Source organism: Fukomys damarensis, unplaced genomic scaffold, assembly GCF_012274545.1.
Source record: "Fukomys damarensis isolate Sample0158 unplaced genomic scaffold, DMR_v1.0_HiC HiC_scaffold_19, whole genome shotgun sequence".
Classification (NCBI taxonomy): domain Eukaryota; kingdom Metazoa; phylum Chordata; class Mammalia; order Rodentia; family Bathyergidae; genus Fukomys; species Fukomys damarensis.
Genome location: NW_022900931.1, coordinates 49,737,603 through 49,759,197, shown reverse-complemented (window position 1 = coordinate 49,759,197; position 21,595 = coordinate 49,737,603). Strand labels below are relative to the sequence as shown.

General features: G+C 38.6%; 1 protein-coding gene and 1 pseudogene across 1 annotated transcript; both read left to right on the top strand.

Annotated features, from left to right (window-relative positions):
• The first annotated feature begins 12 nt into the window (after positions 1 to 12).
• On the top strand, positions 13 to 3,145 carry LOC104855486 (annotated as a pseudogene).
• A 13,672-nt stretch (positions 3,146 to 16,817) lies between these two features.
• On the top strand, positions 16,818 to 19,761 carry LOC104855494 (T-cell surface glycoprotein CD1b3). Its single transcript, XM_010614355.2, has 6 exons — positions 16,818 to 16,878; positions 17,169 to 17,435; positions 18,004 to 18,282; positions 18,459 to 18,737; positions 18,955 to 19,048; positions 19,614 to 19,761. Exons 1-6 carry the CDS (start codon positions 16,818 to 16,820, stop codon positions 19,633 to 19,635), a joined length of 1,002 nt encoding a protein of 333 aa, XP_010612657.1. The 3' UTR covers positions 19,636 to 19,761.
• The last annotated feature ends 1,834 nt before the right edge of the window (positions 19,762 to 21,595 follow it).

The window sequence follows — 21,595 nt, the reverse complement described above, 5'->3', positions numbered from 1 at the left end:
ATCTATAGATACATGCTTCTTCTACAACTTCTGCAGCTGGCTGTTCTCCTTCCAACTAGTGACAACGCGAACGTGAACGTGAACGGTGGTAAGAACATCTCTATCAGCTGTGCCGATGGGTGGGGTCTGGGTGGGGTATTGTGAGCTTTCACAAGACGGGTTAATTAGAGTAATGGAAGGCTTAGAATTTGAGTACCCTGTCTCCAGGGGTGGTATATTTAGTTATTCTTTTGGTGCATTTTAGGTGTACAGTACAGTTACATTCATCACCGGGATTGTGCACCTTTACATGATGTATCTTGGTTCTTATTTTTTCCCCATTCCCCTGTCCTCCCTCCACCCCCTCCACCCTTCCCTGTTTACAAAGAAGGTTTCCTTTTTTTCCTTTTCTCATATTTTTTTTTTCACTTCTTACCTTCCCCTACCCCTTCCCCTACACCTGTAGATCTTTTCTTCCTATTCTCAATATCAATTACACATTTTGATTCTTACACGTTTAGTTTGGTCTCCGAGCAGGAGGTTCTGTGTAACCAAAATGTCACAGCTAAGCATTTACCATCTTTTCTTTCTCTTTCCTCCCTCTTCTGTTTTCTTTACACTGCTTGGTCTACTTCTGTAGAGGTCCAGGAACACAACTCCATGTACCTAATCCAGATCTCATCCTATGCCAACCGATCATGGGCACAAAATCAGGGCTCTGGTTGGCTGGATGAGTTGGAGACTCATGGATGGGAGAGTGAATCAGGCACAATATTTTTCCTGCACATGTGATCCAGGGGCAATTTCGGCAGTGAAGAACCAGCAGATCTGCAGCTGCTATTGCATTTCTACTTTGTGGGATTAGCTCAGGAGGTTCAAAACTGCCAGTCAACTACAGTTCAAATGTAAGTTCCATCAACTCAGCTAAGAGATTTCTTGAGGGTTTTATTTCTGGGAAATATTTTCTATTTCTTGATGGGACACATCTATTATCCCACCCCAAGATAAAAGTTTGCGTGCATAAGTCTCTTAGGGGACATTCCAAACATTTACTCAAAATTTCCAGGCTTTGCTACTTCAGGAATATTCTTTTCTGAGCTTGGTCATCTCTTTGTGATCTCCTTCTGTGGTATACAATCCTAAGGTACACAGTTGTCTTGCTGTGTATTTAATTTCCTGAAAATACAGCTCTTCAATATCTCTAAAAAGATCTCCATTGACAGTGTAACAAGCATGGTGGCCAGTTTTATGCATTATGAAATTCCGAACTTCCATTTTCTTCACCCAAGTTCCTCCCACACTCTGTGGTTTATGTTACGTGGCTCGCCTATCGTTTTTCCAAACTCTGCTCAGGTCAGTATCTTGTTCATTGAAGATATTTGTCTTTTATTGGTCCCATTCTCCGTCCTCAGCCATTTTTCCTTCCTTTGTTTCTAATTGTATATATTTTTATTTTATCATCACCTCTACATGAAATTCTTCCTCTCCCTCTTCTTCTTCTTCTTTTCCTTGTTTTTACTGGGGATCAAACTTGGGTCCTTGTGCTTGTGAGGCAGGTGGCAGAACCGCTGAGCTAAATCCCCAGCCCTAAAACCTTCTTTTTAAAATCTCATTCAGGTTATTGGTATTTTTAAGGTATACAGTACAGTTGCATTCATCGGTGGGATCTTGTACCTTTACTAAGATGAATATCTTAGTAAAACCTTCATTTAATTCAGTTCCTGGTCAGTCCCTTCTATTCTCATATCACTGCTTTTATTTTCTTCATTTGAGATCTTTCTCTCATTCCTTCCTTTCCCCAGATCCCTTTAACATACAGGTGAGAGTCAGCTGTGAGGTACAATTTGGAGAGAGACCGAAGGGCTTCTTCCATGCAGCTTTGAATGAATCGGATTTTCTGAGTTTCCAAAAAGCATCACGGGTGCCCTCTCCAGAGGGTGGGAGTCGGGCCCAGAAGGTGTGTGATTTAATCAATCAGTATGAAGGTATCAAGGAAACAGTATGCAACTGCAACCTCATCAGAGACATTGGCCCCCAGTTTCTCTTGGGTCTCCTGGATATGGGAAAGATGGATCTTCACAGACAAAGTCAGTTTAGCCCTTTCTGCTAAGATTTTTTTTTTATTCCAGGCATGTCTTTTCCTGCCACCCACTTCAAACTTAGAACAGGGAAGAGGACAAGAGGGAGAGGTGTTGCTGGGTAATACTTTCCTGGAGGAAGAAAAAGGATAACCGCATATTTAATTTGGGTATCTGTGTACCCAAGCTGTATGCTGTGTTCATATCTGAGTCCCCTTTGTGCTCTGTGCAGTGAGGCCAGAGGCCTGGTTGTCCAGTAGGCCCAGTCCCTGGTCTGGCCAAAAGATACTGGTGTGTCATGTCTCTGGTTTCTACCTAAAGCCTGTCTGGGTGATGTGGATGCAAGGTGAACAGGAACAACAGGGTGCTAAACAAGAAGATATTCTTCCCCATGCTGATGGGACATGGAATCTTCGGGTGACCCTGGATGTGGGGGCTGAAGAGGCAGCTGTCCTGTCTTGTAGAATGAGGCACAGCAGTCTGGGAGACTAGGGTATCATCCTCTACTAGGGTGAGACTAGGGGTTGGAGGTGAGAATGGGTGGTCCTTGAGCCTAGGGTAGGACAGAGGAAAGTGTGGTAATGCCAGATTTAGTTGAAAGATGGGAGGAAGGCATGTAATTCTAGGAATGGAGAAGTTGGACTTGAGGGACACATAGATCCAAGACATTTCAGAGAAGATAAAGAATCCTTCCCTGAGTGAGAAAGGGAATCGAGTGACTGTAACAGGATGATCTATGTGGCTGTTACCCATTCCAGTGTTAACTAAGGAAACTAATGGAATAGAACTAGCAGCGTGTTGCCGGGGATTTAGCTCAGAGGTTCAGTGGCCTGCCTCGCAAGCACAAGGACCCGAGTTCGATCCCTGGTACCAAAAACAAAACAAAAATCAGAACTAGCAGCGGGTTTAAAATGATATGTGTGCCTTCAACACCACAGGACGTGGCCTTTCTGACACCTTGATTACCTTGGCAGTGATGGTGCCCCTGGTGCTTCTGAGTTCTTGTGTTGTGGTATAAGAAGCATTGGAGAGATCTTTGTAGTTTCTCTTTTGCCATTTTATTGTTCCACATTTGTTACCTCTCTTAGCTTTTCTTTGGCCATCTTCAGCTTATCTAGTGTTTGTCCCATTTTTCCACAGCTCATATCAGGGTGTCCCATGAGATGCCTGCTCATGCCTTCCCTGTGGCAACAAGAAGCCAAATTCCCAGGAGCTTGGGACAGTGATGACATCCTTTCTACAGTCTGTTTAAATAATTGCTCTTTTTGCATAGTAATCACTTGTCAATGTAGCCCAGTTTCTGGAACTCTATAGCACAGCATCTCCATTTTTGTCAGAAGTACTGAACCATCAGTTGACATTTTTGATGTCACTTTATCCAGAGATCTTAATTCATGTATGTGAATCAACCCTTCCCTCCTCTGAGGCCAGAGAGCCCTTCAACTGCACTCTGCTGCAAGCCTGCATCTCTCACTACCAGAGTTGCTCTTACCCAGGTCTTCCTTCCTCTTTTTATTTTAAGCTCCTTGAGGGTGAGAACCATGACAAGGGCATCTTTCCTGCATGTGATATGTACTTAATGGAAAACTAAATGAGTAAGTGTCACTCTGTGAGTTTTTTCTTTTTACATTTCCCCTGAAATTGTTGGAACATTTGAAACACTGATGATCTTTTTCTTGTCTAAATGATTAATTTAGCTGAGAAACTCCAGCCTCCTTTTTTAGTTCACTCACGTTCTTTACAGAACTTCAAAGAAAAAAGCAGTTTAGTACATTGATGCACACATTTTCTATAAACAGTAAGGCAACTCCTAGCTCGTTCCAAACACAAACAGAAAGGAGAGAGTGTATATGAAGGATCGCAGGACAGGCATAGCACAGGATGAGTAAGAAAACGGAGCAAGAGAGATATTCTCAGGTTTGGAATTAGATCAAGACACTGAAGTCTATGGAAGACATACTGTGTGCTATCTGAGAATACACTAACTATCAGTCACTTTAGGATTCATCCATTAATTTGACTTCGTTTTTAAAAACCCTGAATATGAGAGAAGTACATCTGGGGGTGGTAAACTAGAGAAGGAGCAAACTACCAGGATTGTGTCCTTCTGTCTGAAGTTCCAACATTGCTTCTTCATTTGGTCTTTCTTCTTTTTATTATTTTTGTGTTTTTCTTCCCTAAAAATTTTCAAATCAGCCTTACTGATATAAAATTTCCAGAGAATGCATCAATTTTAAGAGTACAACTTTATTTATTTTGACACATGTATTCAATCATGTAAATAATTCCACAATCAAAAGCTTGAACTCCATTAGCCCTCATACCCATTTGTAGCCAAATCCATCAGTAACTCTACATCGTGCAGCTAGCGACCTGCTTTATGCCATTAATCTTAGATTTATCTTTCTTACCATTTTATTAAGATGGGAATAAGTTCCAGGTATTCATTTGGCTTTTTTTTTTCCATTTAGCATATAAGTGTAAGGAGTTTGTGTTGCTGAATTGTCCCTTTCCTTTTCATTGCTGAATAGAAATGGTTTTTGGTGTGAGACTCATAAGTAAAGCATTCTGCCATTTTGTTTCTTTTACTTTGTGTTTATTTATTATTCTTTGGTTTTGTTCAGTTCCCTGTCTGGACACATTGCATAGGTTTTACCTTCTCTGCAGTTTGTAGACACTGATGTCTCTGCTTACTTCCCCCACAGTTTACATATACAGTTTACATGTATAACTGTTTATTTTTGTTCCTTCATCTGTTTCTTCCAGGCTGTCTCCTCATCTCCTCCCCACTTTCTTTCCTTAGTTCTTATTTTCATTTTTAGCCTTGGCTTCTTAGGAACCATTCCAGAGTCAGCACAGCTTAATGGGAAGCAACAATGGAGCAGAGGCTGAGCTGAACAGCGTAAGCTACACCTGCCCCTTCCGTGTGCAGGTGTGCAGGTGAGGGCATGTGCTCGTCACTTGAGTGATTCACACATCTGTGCTGGGTTGTACTTCATTTTGTGCAAGGTCTCATGTGCAACCAGGACATGTTCATGTAACTGTGGTCCTCTTTGGCCTCTCCTTAGTATGTGTGCAGGCTTTCAAACCTCTGGAAATATGTGGTTATCAAAGTCAATGAATGGTCTCGTTTTCCAGATGTCTTTAGTAAGTTTTGCTAGGTGTGCTCTTTCCCTCAGCCAGGATTGCAGCCTCTGGCAGCTGTCATATTGCCCTTTGACTTTTGCCACCGGAGACTGTTATTTTCTACAACCTCTCTGCACATGGAACCTGTCTATGGATTTCTAAATTGGATCTGCCTTACTGATGGCAGCAAGACTGGTGGTCTCCATCAGATTTCACCACGTAGGCAGAAAAGCATGACAGCAGCCCTATGTTAAATCCCCCCCCTTTGTTCTTAGGGAGGCTCCTGTGGGTGCTTGTGAATGAGCTCTTCTCAGCTTGTGGTACACCGCTGGTCATTTCCAGATTTGTACATGTTTCACTGGGACAGGATGTGCGGTGCCTCCTCCCTCTGCCATTCTACGAGCATTTCTTTGTCTAGTTCTTTTGTAACAGTTATAAATCAAGCACAAATGTTTTCTAAAAATTGAAAGCAAAATATAAATTGTACATAACCACTTACATATCACAGAGACAGGGTCCTAAACAAATCTGTTTTTAAAGCTTTTTTCCCCAAATTTAATGTTTAAAAAATAAAACTGTAGTCATAAATACTGCTATAGCCACATGTATATGTTAAATTTCCAAATAGATTTATGATTATCAAATAACATCAGTAAGATTTCCTAATTTAATATTCAAGAAATTGAAATTAGCTTACCTTGATTTGGAGATAAACATATTCTGAAACTTTTATGAGTAGACTAAAGGACAGTTGCTATTTTAAATAACCTAAGGCACACATAATTTGTTTAAATCTATTACCTTCGCAATTTAGTTCAAATTCAGAGCAAATTTAATTCTGATATTTAATTTGTGTTTCCCCCTCTGACTCAGTAGGAAATGACAACTGCTCCAATTAGTAGATGTTTAATAACTATTTAACTAGTGAATTGCACACTTAAAATTCATTAAGATGATAAATTCCATGTTATATATTTTCTATAATGATGAAAATGCAAAAAGTCAAAACCAAATTTCAGTTTTTACATTAATCATTCCCATAGAACATTTTAGAAAGTCTGAGAAAATAAGTGCCTTTTTGGGTAAAAATAAAAGTAAGGAAGCTGCATTTAAGTTTATAATTTACAAAATGATTGTTAGATTATGCTAAAATGATTTGCTGAAAAATCCTCTTATTTCTCAATTAAAATACTTTCTCCAATAATGCTTTGATGAAATATACTTGATCTTTTTTATTTCTTTCAATTTCCTACCTATTTCAATCTGTTGTCCTGACTCCACCCAAACTCATCCCCTGTTCTCTCAGTTTATAAGTTTAATTCCTAACCCCAAACTGGTCCATAATTGTGACTCAACAAAGAAAATCAATTGGACAATTCATATATAGACCAAATGACCCAGAAAACTGAAAATTTACCTGGAAAAGCAAGTACATAGTATGTTATTCATTGTGCTAAAATACTCTTAGAGGCTAGAGCCATCAAAAATATAAATTTAAGAAGTTGTTTCCAACATTATATATCAATTAGTTTTGTGAATCAGTAGCTAGCTCACTAATCTATCATGTTTAAAGTTAAAAATATTTCAATAATACCTAGTTAAGCCAACTAAATGAAATACTTATCTAATATAATATTCCTACCCTAATGCAAAATTATCTTCTCTTGAAAACCTTGCTCCTAGCTGGGGATTTAGCTCAGTGGTTCCACTGCCTGCCTCCCAAGTGGAAGGTCCTGAGTTCGATCCCCGGTACAAAAAAAAAAAAAACCCAAAACCAAAAGCAAAAAAACAAACAAAATCAAATATGTATGTGGTATAAGCAGTAAGAATGTTAAATTATTATGAACAGATTCAATTAGAATATCAACTTCTTCTAAGATATGTGTGTCTTATGTGACAAGTTTAGCAATCAAAACATATGGGAGACCATGTTGTAAGGTAAAGGGAGCAGAGAAGAATTCCCATATTACTCAATGACACCACTTCTGAAATACTAGGAAAAATGCCACCAGTACCTTTTCAACCCCTTCCCTTTGTGAACAAGTTACTTCAAATACCCAACTGCTGCACAAGACACTGAATGTTGATCATTTTTTCAACCTTAGTTATATCCTGCCCCCACAGCCCAGTAAAAACAATTTTAAATTAATGCATGTCAGTTGTTTTATTTTTTCAACATGATTCTAGAAAAGGTAAAAGCTCTTTCTAAGTATAACATACAGAGGTTTAGATAATGAGGAGGAAACAAGCCTAACTGGCTAAGCGCTGTGAAGAGGCAAGTAATAAGAAGTAGTTTCAGAGCTGGAGAAGAGCCACTTATATGATTTTGTTCCTAATATTATTTGTTTTTCAAACCCAAAATGAATTAAAAACACTTTTAGGTGCTTGGCAAAATGAATAGGGGAAGGTTTTCTATTCATTTAAAAAAAAATTCCAAAGTCCAGGAGTATTTAGTACTAAAATTGCAGTGAGTTTATTACTTCTATAATGGAAGTTAGTAAGTTACTATATTTTTTAGACAACTGAACCTTTTAATTATTTAAAACAATACACCACATCAAATTGCCCTTACACCTACAATGCAGTCATATCTAACTATTTTAAGAAAAAATAATACCCTGCAAAGAAGCCCGGGATTATGATGAGAAGTCAACAGCACACAAAGATGAGTGCTGAAGACCAGAATTGCAGCTTCCATTCAAACACACTCCAATGTTTTCTGCTCAGTTTGTGAAAGTGTTTTATAAGAAGTTTTTCAAAATAATCATATTTCACATACCACATTTCTTCAATGATACACAGCTCCATAAAATTTGTGATTCCATCTGATCGGTAGGAATAGAGAGAAATTTTTATTTTTTGTGTTTTTTGCGGGGGTGGTGGAAAGAAGGAAAACAATCAGATTCCTGTTAGACTGGAGGAAAAGAAATACTTGCCTTGTGTTGGGTGTTGGTCTCTGCTTGTCTGTCTGGGGGTTTAACTTCAAAGGAGGTAAATCATTAAATCACACTTATGACACTACAATGATTAACACTATTTTTTAGTTGATGAAAAAGAAAATACCCAATAGTCATTAAAATAATCATAAGATTTTTTTTTCAAATCACAGGTCTATTTTTGCACTTTACCCCATAAGATACAAAAGGAACATATAATTGAGGTGTTAACTCTTGTTGGATATGCCAGTTGACTTACTTAGTGATTGTGCCAGTTTACAGTTTACAATGAAAGAGGGTTCTTTCTTCTCCATAGCTTCTCCAGCATTTGTTGTTATCTGATTTCTTGAAAATAGCTGTGCTTTCTGGAATCTCAGTGTGGTTATAATTTGCTTTTCTCAAGTGGCCAGTGATATTGAACATTTTAGTATGTATTTATTTGTCATTTGTACTTCTTCATCTGAGAAATGTCTATTCATTTTAGATGCCCGTGTTTTGATTGGGTATTTACATTTTCCGTCTAAATTTTTTTTTAAACTTAAAACATATACATTTATTCTTTCACAGTGTTTCAGTCCAATCATTTAAAATGGAAATGTTACCAGGAGTACTAGACCTCTGAAGGCTCTAGAAGGGAGACCATCCTCTCTCTCTCCAATGTTCTGGAGACTCTAGGCTATGAAGCTTCTAGCTCAAAACTTCAATCTCATTTTTCTTCCTCTCGTGGACTTCTCCTTCCTCTGTCTTTCTTCTGTTCTAGGTGCATCTTTTAAGGTATTTATCATTAGATCTTTTTGGATAATGATCTCATCTCAATATTCTTAATATCCTAGTGTAAGTACTGATTCAAGCTTCATAAGCAGTGTCACACTTGCAAGTCCAGGAAAGTGAACATATCTCGAGGGAGGGGTGCCACCATTTAACTCCCTTCAGTGAAATCTTATGTGTCAAACTTTTCTTGGATCTTCTTTTTTAAATATAACTTTTACCAGAGACTTCTACTTTTCATTTGCTTTAAGATAATTTTTTATTTAGATTTTTTGAGTTTTTTTTTATGTCTCCTAGATATTAGTGCTTTGTCTGAGAAGTATCTGGCATTTTCCCCATTTTGTACGTTGTCTCTTCACTCTGTGGTTTCCTTTGCTGGGCATAGGTTTTTCATTTGTTGTGATCCCATGTGTTGATTCTTGGTATTATTTCTTGTGCAACTGGTGATTTGTTCAGAAAATCTTTGCCTACTCCTATGTCTAGAAGAGTTTTACCTATTTTGCCTTTTGGAAGATTATTTCTGCTTTAATATTTAGATCTTTGATATATTTTGATTTTAATTTAGTGCATGGTTAGAGATATGAGTCTAAGTTCAGTTTATTAGTGATCTTACAGAATTAACTATTTAAAAGATAAATAAAGCTTTATTGTTATACTACTAAAGATATAGTGGGTTGGAAACAGAGGAATGCAAGAGGAAAAATTGAAATCTTAAACTATATGTGAGAACTATGAGAGAGAGAACGAAGGCAAAGGACCCTACTGGGAAGTAGAAGACTATTTATAGGATCAGTTAAATGTAACACACAAAACTGACAAGAAATAGATGACAAAAGAAAAAGAAGAGAAAATAAATTCTATGACTAACACAAATAAGAGAAAAAATTAGAGGAAGAAAAATAAGAAGGGAGAAGAGAAAAAATAAACAGAAAAAGAAGAAAATGATACAAGCGGGATGAAAAAAGGACAAAGGAAAATTTCCTAAACCTTCAAAAATAGTGAAAAAGAAAGACAACAGGAAAGAAGAAAACAAAAACAAAAACAACACACACTCTTAAAAAATTTTTTTCTCTGTGATTTTTAATGTGTGATTTTCTTCTGGGATCCACAATTTTGGGGAAGTATCTAAGTAGGGAAGTATTCTTGATATCCCTGGTAGATTATGGAGGTAGTCAGACCTCAAACTTGTGCTGGACACATCACCAGCAGACAGTAGGAATAGAGTAAGGTACTAATGCTGCAACTTTTAAATTCAGAGCAACTCAGGCTAAGCTTTGCCTCTGGCCATGGGGGCAGGGCCTGCTTCCTTTAACTCAAGCCTCTTAGTGTTTCTCTTTCCAGTTTGCTTTCTTACTGTGGCTGTCTCCTGTGGCTTTTTCTCAGTCACTGTGGGAATGTAACACTGGGAGCTCTGAAGTGAAACTGTCCTGTGTCTTTTCTGATTCCCAGGTTCAAACAATCAATCCTTCTCTGAACTGGCATCTGACCAAATACTCTCTCCAAGGATATGGTGGGCACTTAGACTGGAATCACTCACCAGCTGCTGCCTGTTGAAAGATTCATGTTTGAGAATTCTATACTCTTCCTACAGATTACAGCATCTGCTAGTCCATTTCTCTGGACTGTTCCTGAGACGCTCTGGTATCCCTAGCTTTCATTTTATCTCTAGAGTTCAGTATCCCTTTTACACAACCCCGTAGTCCAGGAGATGGGTGAGAAAGTGCAGAATATCTCTTCATGTCTTCACCTTGGGTTCTGTGTCTTCAATTTCTCTGTATCCCCTATAGCAGAAACTTTTGATTCAGTACTTTTAAGTAATATTGATCTGGAGAGTTCTTCTGAATTGCTGTCTTCCATGAAGAATTTCTTTTATAAGGAAAAAAATCTTGCTCTTGGTAGCCTCCTTTTTACCACATGTATTCTATTAGCATGCTCAATAGCTTGATTGAATAATCAACAAACCATGCACTGCATTTATGAATAGTCACCAAACCATGCACTGCATTTATTTAAATTGTACAATTTGATAAGTTTTGACATACACCTACCCATACAAGTATTACCACAACCGAGATAGTGAACACTGGTAAATCCTGAGATCTTTCTCTAGCTCTGTTGCATCCTTCTCCCAAGAAGCATTGATCTGCTTCCTGTCACTACAGACTGGTTGCATTTTCAAGAGTTTAGTGGAAATAGGATCATACAATGTGCATTTTTTTGCCTTTGGTGCTGGAAATTGAGCCCAAGGCCTGTAGATGTTAAACGCATGGTCTACCACTGAGCATAGTTTGTACTCTTTTTGAAGAAGTCTGTATTTCAGCATCATTTTGAGGTTTTGTCCATGTTGCATATTTCAGTAGTTCATTCCTTTTTAATTGTATTGTTAAGAACTGTTCTGTTGTAGCGTCTGCCACTGTTTGTGAGTTTGCCTGCTGATGTTTTGGGCTTTTACAACACAGAGAAGGTTATGAACATTGTTGTATACATCTCTGTAAGGACATAGGCTTTCCTTTGAATAAAAGAGTGAAATAATTGCATTGTAAAAAAAATTGAGATGTTACCACCTGGGTATAATTAAACAACTCAGTAGGCTGATGTTGTACAATGAAAATTTTAATGTGGATGTTTTTGACAATTGCACTTTGTACCTCCCACCATGAAATACTCCATGAACAAAATATAGAGATGTTTGTTGAAAAACATGGAGATTAAATGCTAATAGAAGATAATCAAAGAAGGTACTAATATATAGCATACCTTCCTAATAATACATATTTCAAAGTAGAAAAGTAAGAATCTGATAAACTTTGCTTCATAGAAGAAACTCAATTTTATGTTTCTCCCAAATATGAATATTTTGGAAAAAAACTGTACAAATGACTCCTAAAATTACAAAAATATATGGTGCAACAGTAGTGCTACTTAAGACCTGAGTCAATTAATATCTAAAAAACCCTATGTCTTCAGTTTGTCAGAAGTATAGAGTCTCTGTATGTTACAAGCATCAGTAGAAATGTCCATTCAGTGATATACATTGGTTGCTTTTTTATTTGAAAGCAATGCTGGGACTACAGATAATCTTTCCCTAAGGGACAGGTTTCGTGTGGCTGAGCAACAATGATACTAAGGCACAGGGGTAATAGCACTATCCATAAAACTGAATAGACCTACTTGCAATGTAGTATGGAGATGTCCCAAGACGTTACCATGCCCCTTTCTACATGGATGAGGCAGAAAGGGCACAGGAGTATGAAATACTGGATATACTATATGGTAAAAGGCAAAAGATTTATTCGATCTGAAGAGAAACTGGAGTATTGGATATGCTATATGGGAAGGAAAGTAACTTTCAAAACTGGTTACTATCTGATTTTTCTGAATGTCTCAATTTCTGCTTCTCCTGAAAGAATAGATTGTACATTACCTGGGGTTTTCTCTAAAATGTGATAAGTGAATAGTTAAAAAGTTCTCCTTGTTCTTGGAACTTTTCCTTACTGTTTTTCAATATACAGATTATCTTCTACACGTACTTAGTAGAGACCGACATCTTGTTGAAGCTGAAACTATGATCTCGCCATCTCTTTTCTTCCCTCAGGCACAACTCAGTTTCCTTTAAAAAATTAGTTATTTTAATAGTACATTTTCATGGGGCACAGTATGATAATTTTGTACAGGTATTCAATGCATCCTGCTTAAATCAGGGTAATTGATGCTTGTATGTCTTTATCACTAGTTTGCATTTGGAACTTTTGAGCCCTTCTTTTCTAGACAGTCATAAAATATGCAGTCAGTTATTGTGAACCATGATCCCCTCGCTATGCTACAGAACACTAGAACTACTACTCCTCTCTAACTGTGTCTTGGTACTTGTCCTCTAACCCTGGCCTATCTGCATCCTTCCCAGCTTCTGTAATTTCTACTCTAATTCAGACTGATTGAGGGAATTCCTTACTATCAGATAGGACTTACAACTCAGTTTTGCTTTTTATATATTTTTATTAGTATATGCTTGCAATATATAACATTTACGTTTATTTTACTAAATATGTATATATATATATCATATCTTAATCATTTATAATCCTTCTTCTCCCTCTCTCTAGTTTGGCCCTACCCTTTCTCTCATCCTCTTATCCATCTCCAAAGAACCTTCTTCCCTATTTCCTACCATCTCTCCTTTCTTTAATTCTTGAATTCATTTATATTTGGAGGTTTTTCTTACAAGAGAAACCATATATCTGACATGGTCTTTAGTAACACAATACTTTCTTTTGGTCATACGATTTTGACTAGATCACTCTTCACATATATTAGGCTTAAGTTGTTTTAAAATGTGTTGGGTGTAGGGCCAGTGTTGCAAGTCTATTAACTCTTCAGCATTATTTAAAAAAGTGGTAGGCGTTGAGATCATATCAATCAACACTGGAGGTCTGGAAAGAACACCTTTTTGATAAAAATCTCCCCAGTGGAAATGCCCCTTGTTGCAGATTCTGAAGAAGTCAACTTCAATGAAGCATTGAGAATTGCTACATTGATAATAAGAATAATATTAAATGAGAGAAGGTTTTAGGTATTTTACTCTGTAATTTATGCAAAGCATTTAAGACCTGGGTCATAACTCACAGAGAAAAGATCATTTGCCCAAATTTTAAGACACTTAGAATTAATTTCAAGATTTTAAAAGTTTATTTATTTTAGATCTAAAAGCATTTATTTTATGTAAAAATTTAAGTATGATTATGTGTACACAAAAGTGCACATATTACTTGTACTGGACAATATTAAGAAACATAATATACTGATCCAATAAGTGTCACTAAAATAAAGATAAAAGCTGAGCCCAAACAACCAGACAAAAACAAACACATATTTCAATAGCACAATGTTGAATACTGAAAGCCATCCTAAACTCCTCCAGCATTCCTAATAACATCTGCCAACTGTTGTAATGTGACTATTTGAGTAATATATTTCCCAATCAATGAATATGAGACAGTTTTCCACTTATTTGTGTCTTTAGATTTCCCTCATCAGTGTTGAGTTTTCAGTGTATCAATCTTGCACATTCTTGGTAAATTTATTCTAATTATTTTATTCTTTTCATACTATTGCAAACAGGCTTGTTTCTTAATCCTCTTTTCATATTGTTTATTGTTATATAGAAAGACAAATGATTATTGTATGTTGATTTGATATTTTGTAATTTTGCTGAATTTAATTAATGCTAAAGCTCTTTTAGGAGATTTACATCTAAACTCTTCAAAGTATACACTTAATAATATACAATTCATTGTATATTGGTTATACTTGAAAAAGCTGTCAAATTTTAAGCCAGTGTGCTGAAGCATTAGAAGGCTCCTGAGATTCAAAAAGAAAGTCTGAGTTCACTTTTAGGTTGAGATGAGATGTAATGTGGGAGTGGAGATGCGGAGGTGGTAGAAGTCATACAGTAATCCCTCAATAAATAAATATCAGTGGAGTGCATGAATAGATAAATGTGTGCATAAATGAATGAACCAAAATATACTTGTCATAAAATATTAAACATATTAAATGGCATGCAAACATCCTCGATGACTTTTACTACTTGATTTCTATCACCATATTTTAAAAAGTGATAGCAAAAACTATTTACTCCTGTTTCCTCTGCATAGTTTAACTTTCTTCTGCACCGTGAACACTCTTCAGAGTGTGTAGGAAACTCCAGCACAGTCCCCAGGTGCCATGAGATACCAGTTCTCTCTTGTGCCTTGGACTTTTTTTTCAAGTCCCTAACTTGCCTCAGCTCTGTATACATTTTATTTTATATCCAACACATTTTCCTTCTTTGCTTGTGGGACAATATTTTAGAATGTTTACTGCTCTATTTGTTACTGGGGATTCTGAAGAAACAGAGCTAAGTTTCACCTTTTCATTCCTATTTTCACATGACATTCATCGATGAAAAGATGACCCTGTGTCCTTAATGAGGATAATCAAGAATCCGAATTGTGAAATCGCTATTCCTACTCAGGCTTTTGTTTTGTCTGTGTAAATCACTCCTGGTGAGAGATGTCCTAGGAGTGCTGCTGAGCAAGGGACTGTGTAGAAGTTAGGTGCCTGGGGCTCCTTGGCTGGTGTCATCTTCATGTTTTAGTGAATATGCTTTTGCCCTGAGCTAAATTTATAGGCAAGCAAGGGACAATCACAGCACTACCAGCATGAGTTAGGAAGTGTGGGTCAGACTGGCAAACAATGGCATTATGGAGAAACTCTAATGTCTCCCTGAAACAGGGCACAGAATCTCAGCACATCCTCTTGGGTGCCTCTTGATCAGAGACCCTGCTTCTCTGAGTGTGCACAGACACTGTACGAACCATGTGGATATGTGTGATGTCTCTGGAGGTGACTCTATCTCCTCTTTGTTGCTGCCTCATCTCTGTTACTTATGTGTAGGAAATTCAGTCTACTTGATAAGCTTTCATACTTCTCAAGTATCACCACTGTGTTTAAAATTTTTTTAATGCAAGTAAACCTACAGCACACGGAATAAATTGAACAATGGGCATTTTATCAAAGAAGAAAGGTTTATGCCAAAAATATAATGTTCATATGAATGACAGTTAATGTTCAACCTCTGCTGTTGTCTATGGTTCATACTCAAATATTAGAGAGATTGTGTGATGTATTGCAGGCTGGGACTAATATTTACGGCTCCGTATTTAGATATTTGGATGGCTGTTCTGATTTTCTGGATAGATTGTGATGATCTCAGATGAACATGAGCCTTCCTAATTTTGTGATCCACCTATTTCCTGGAATAGAGAATATTCATTCTCTGTTTGCTAAAAATAGAATCAGTCAGTGATAACATCTTAGAATCATTCACCATCGTCTTCTGAAACATGTTATATGTAAACTTGTACTTTTCTCTAGTGGTGAAAATCCAAAAGTTATTCTTAAATTAAGATTTTGGTTAGAGTCCAAAGTTTTCACTCAATACATTCTAAGCATATATATCTAAGCACATATAAAAGGAAGATAGGAGATGACATCTTAGAGCAAATACCAAAGAACTGTTTGTGAGTGAACAACTGGCTTCTTCTTTCCCCAGTAATGATTTATGTGGTTCTAGGAAAGGCCTAAGGGTAGAGAGAGATCATGAGTTATTGCAAAAGAAGAGGAAGGCCCAACTACTTAAAGAACCTTATGACACATAGCCTTGATACTAGAGTTCTCAAAAGCATTTGCTACTCAAAGCTTCAAAGGTCAGGACCATAGCAAATGCCAATTTCCCTTCAAAAATTGATATAGGGTGAGCTAATTTGAGGTTGCATTATAAACTGCAGCATTTATGATAGTTGGTCCTGGGATCTGAGTGTATGTTTCTGTAGTCCACAACCATTTTAAATGTCCTGCTTTCATGTAAGTGAAAATGAACACACACACACAGCCATATTTAAAGACAGTATGACAGACAGTAGATAAGGACAGCAAAATAAGAAAGTGGATGGCAGACATTGGGAAGGGGTAGTAAGAGTGCCAGAGATGGCAGGGCCAGCAAAGAGGAAGACTAAGTTGGGTGGATAAACAGAAAGAATTCTTATAAATGGGAAGCTGAGCAGTTGGAAATTGTTTACACTCTCCCTTTGTATAAAGGCTCAAGGCTATGTGTGAAGTAATCATTCAGAATCACAGAGCAGCTTTTCTGAGATCATTTGAAGAAAGTCAGTGAGGTAAGGGAAAAAATGTGAGTCAGGGCTGGAATGGAGGGGTGAAGTAGGAGTCCTGAGACTGAGGGTGCACATTTCTTCTCTGGTACACAGTTATTGTATGAGGAAGAAATGTGTCAGTTGCAAGAGAGGAAGTCACTAGAGAGTACTGAGAAAAGGGTTGCTGAACCCAGAGATCAAAAGCAAGCTGAGGGACAGAAGTCCTCTCTCTCAGCCAAATGCTGCTCCTGCTACTGGCATTGATCGCAGTTCATTTCCCAGCTGGTGACACTAAAGACGGTAAAAGAAACTCTGGCTGCTCCTTGCACTGGGGCAGGGGTCTGGAAAAGACAGGCTATCTTTTCCCAGGTGCAACGAGGACCAAGGCTCGGAGCCCTCCTGTTTCCAGGCCTCCTCCATCATTCTGCAGGTTGGGACTGGAGCCTGAGTTCCCAAGGCTCAAACAATTCAGACCTCATGGGTTTTACAGAGTCTGGGTTTTTGTTTCCTGTATCTTTTTCAATATCATGCTTTCACTTTCCCTCCTGTTTCTCTTCCTCTTTACCGTCCTATCATTCTTTTCTCCACAGCCTTCCAAGGACCGATCTCCTTCCATGTCATCCAAATTTCGTCTTTTGCCAACAGCACCTGGGTGAAATATCAAGGCTCAGGCTGGTTGGGAGATTTACAGATTCATGACTGGGACAGTAATTCAGGCACTGCTACATTCCTGAAGCCTTGGTCTAAAGGCAACTTCAGTGATGAAGAGGTGTCTCATGTGGTGGAGCTGTTTCGAATCTATATCTTCGCATTCATTCGAGAAATGAAAGCCGACGTGAATGCCTTGCGGATAGAATGTGAGCGCAGACCTCCCACCTGGAGATTTTCTCAATGATTCGTTTTCACTCTTGACTCAGGGTCCTGCTCTTCTGATCCTTCTTGCCTCTCCCCGTCTTTACCCAACTGCTTTCACGTGGTTGTCTGGAGCAGTCTGTTCTCGAGCTTGCTGCCTCTGCATTCGTCTCTGCTTGATGAAGAATTCTACTTTGAGACCCGTTTGTCTGCTGTGAATTCACTCCTTCCGTTCCTACCCGGTGTGGCTTCCTCCTCTCATCTACCCCTTCCACCTTTTCCACCTGGTTCCCCCGTCCACGTGACCTCCCGTTTCCCTTTGGAATGCTGTGCCTGTGGCTCCCTCACACTTTCCTCACCCTCTGCCTCTCTCCTCTCATCTTACCACCATGCACCTTACTACAGTTCTCCCATCATGACACGCATGCCCCTCTCCATGCTTTTCTTTCTGGAGCTTAAGTCCTATAATTTTTTAGCTTTACGAGTTGCATATTCCTGACTTCATCTCTACCCAAATCACAGTTCTAGGTCCTTCCCACATCTTGTTCTTCTCTCTGTTTTCCTCGTACACAGATCCCTTTGAGATCCAGGGCATTGGAGGCTGTCAGCTGCATTCTGGGGGTGCCATTGTAAGCTTCTTGAGAGGAGCATTGGGAGGACTAGATTTTGTGAGCTTCAAGAATTCTTCTTGTGTCCCTGCCCCGGAAGGCGGCAGCAGGGCACAGAAAGTTTGCACACTACTCGCTCCATATAAAGATATCTTCCACACTGTGGAGAAGCTGCTCTATGAAACCTGCCCACGATATCTCCTGGGTGTCCTTGAAGCAGGGAAGGCAGACCTGCAGAGGCAAGGTTAGTCTCGTAATGTTTCACTTTCTGCCACCTTCTCCAAGCGCAAGGAGAGTGGCTTCTTCAATAACTTATTTCATTCTCAAAGAAAGGCTCAATATTCAAACTTGTGGGTTTCTGAGTTCAGGCTTTGGGTTCGAGTCATGATATAACACTTTCCTTTCCTGTTCCTGCCCCAGTGAAGCCCGAGGCCTGGCTGTCCAGTGGTCCCAGCCCTGGGCCCGGCCGTCTGCAGCTGGTGTGCCACGTCTCTGGCTTCCACCCGAAGCCCGTGTGGGTGACGTGGATGCGGGGTGAGCAGGAGCAGAAGGACACTCAGCGAGGGGACGTCCTGCCCAATGCTGATGAGACCTGGTATCTCCGAGTGACCCTGGATGTGGCGGCAGGGGAGGCTGCTGGGCTGTCTTGTCGAGTGCAGCACAGCAGTCTAGGAGGGCAGGACATCGTCCTCCACTGGGGTGAGAAAGGACGGGGCCCAGGCTGGAAGTGGGGGAAAGTGGTCCTTAAGGATAGGGAGAGGGACTGGGGAATCAGTGCGGGGAGCATGAGGGAGAAGAGCGGTGCAGGGGAGGTGAAGGAGAGCTTGGAGGGAATTTATTATATAGCAAGGCCTGGGGATGGGTGTGCGAGAATGGAAGTAACATCTCATCCTCTGTCCTCTTTTCCAATTGGCAGGTCACTCCATCTCCACTGGCTGGATCATTTTGGCAATAATAGTTTCCTGTTTGATCTTTTTCCTGTGTTTTGCACTATGGATTTTTAGACACTTGTGAGTTTTTATGTTTTACATTTCTTTTTCATCCAGCCTCCTATCCTTTCTACTTTTCATCTGTTTACAGCAAATCACCTTACACCTTTTCGCTAGTCTTTCTTATTAACCTCCGCATATACAGCTAATTTAGAAAATGCAGTGTACAACTACAGCCGTTGTTCATCTCGAGAATCCTATTGATCTTTTAGGATTGAAACTGTCTTCATTTTGAACAACTCCCCATTTCTGGCTCTACCAGGTCATGGTAGCGACTATTTCATTTTTTGCCCCTTGAATTTGACTCTTAGTTTCCTTGTGTAAGGGAAATCATTGATATTGTCTTCCTTTGGACTGGATCATTTCACCAAGAAGTTTGTCTTCAAGTTTCTTCCACGTTTTTGCCGCCATCAAATTTTTCTTCCTTCTTTAGACCACAGAGTGCTCCACGGCCTGCACGTACATCTTCTGTGTATCCATTCGTCCCTTTGTGGACATGAGCTGCTTCCGTGTTCGAGTGCTGTGAACTACATTGTGGGCGTGCCTGTACCTTTTCTTTAAAGATGTTTTGCTTGTGTTCTTGCAGGTCCTATCAGAGCATCCTATGACCTCTCACCAAGTCCTGTCTGACAGCTGGAACTAGTACGGAAAAGCCCAGAACCTTACTTGCTAATCCATCAATCCGTCTTGTTAAATTTCAACAAATAACCACTCCTTTTAATCAATTCAATGAGGCCAGAAATTGTAAGATAAGTCACAGTATATGTGAGGAACTTATGCTGAAAGGGTATCATTAATGGCAGCCACCCAGGTATCAGGTATCATATTAAAATGACCAGGTATTTTATAGATCTTTTGTTCGGTTAACTTTGTGAGTCACATTTATTTATTTTCAAAGAGCAAAGGCAAAATTATGTTTCTATAACTTACTTGTCCTTTCAGAATATATGTACCTGGACCCAGCTTGATAATATTTTGTTTAGAGCTATGCATTTATGTTTATGTAATTCTTGCAATATCATAGTCAGGTGTTGTTATTAAGGATTATTTTTTGTGCCTCAAAGTGTGTTGAAAATGTTTCCTATAATTTGTTCACTGGAGTAGAGAGAAATTTACATTTTTGTTGTTGTTGTGAAGATTTGCCACAGGAGTTTTTTAAATAAAGTTTTACATTTTTGGATGCAACCCCATTGATCACCAGGGTTGATTCGGCTGATCTGGCTGGCTAGGCGGGTGTCCCCTTCCTCCCTCACCGCTCCATGTGTGTCCTTCCCGAAGCTGCGCGCTCAAAGAGGATGACCCCTCCCCCATAGAGGAGGACCATTTCCTAGGTCAAGGGTATAGGAGTAGCTGCGCTCCACTGCTAGAACCTCCAAACAAGCTCTCAAGCAGATGACCATTTTTGAATTGGGTCTTTATATTTGGGGGGGTTGATTGTTTTGAGTTCTTTATATATTCTAGATAAGAGTCCTTTGAGGAGCAGCTGGTAAAATTTTCCCCTACATTGTAGGTTGTCTTTTAGTTCTATTGATGGTTTCTTTTGCAGTGCAGAAGCTTTTTAATAAGATGAGATCCCAGTTGTTGATTCTTTCTGCTAGTTCCCGTGCTACTGAGGATTTTTTCATAGTCTTTTACATTTGAAATTTTAAAAAATCGTTGATGCCAATATTAATTCAGGAAATGCTTCTCTAGATTTATAGTTTCTCTTTCGTGATTTTCAATGCATACAACTTGAACTTCTTTCATTAAATTTCGTATATATTTTATCCTTTTTTAGATGTATGTGAATGAAGTCACTTTCCTAATTTCACTTGTGGAAGATTCAGTATTAGTAGCAATAAATTTAATGAATTTGAGCATATTAATTTATATATGGGCAGAAATTTATTAGACCATTCAATTGCAGAATTTTTATTCAGTCTTTTAAGATAATTTCTAGCTCTTTAACAATATTCTTATTTCCTCCTTTTTTTGGAAATAAAATATTTTTTCATATTTATGGGGTACAGTATGATAATTTGATATATGAATATAATGTATAATGATCAAATACAGCAGTTAACATTTCCAACCATTTAAATATTTATCATTTCTTTGTTCTGAGAAACTTCAAATATTTCTTTTCTGCTTCTTTGTAAAAACATCACAATTGCCGTAGTTTCCTTTAATTTGTAAATATGGGCTTTGTTTCCTGAATACATTTGATAGGCACTTTGGAGTTTTTCTGGTAAGTCTAACACCTGTACAATGACAGAGACAGTTTCTACCAGCTGAGTACAGTCACACGTCCATCTCTATTTTCACATGTTTTGTGTTACTGTTGAGAAATGGGCACTATGGACACCAGCATCCTGTAGTTGGTGCTGTTGACCTGTGTGTACTGTCTGTGTCTCGTCTACCTCTCTACTAATGCTGCAGAGATGATACAGTCACACTCTTTGGCTGCTGTTGTCTCTTTTAAATGTAAAAATATTCTTGTTTTTTTCCTTTTAAGCTTAATTTCCTGGAGGTTATCCCCTGTGTCAACACGGCGTAGTGGTTACTCAGTGATTGCTCAGAGATCGTGCT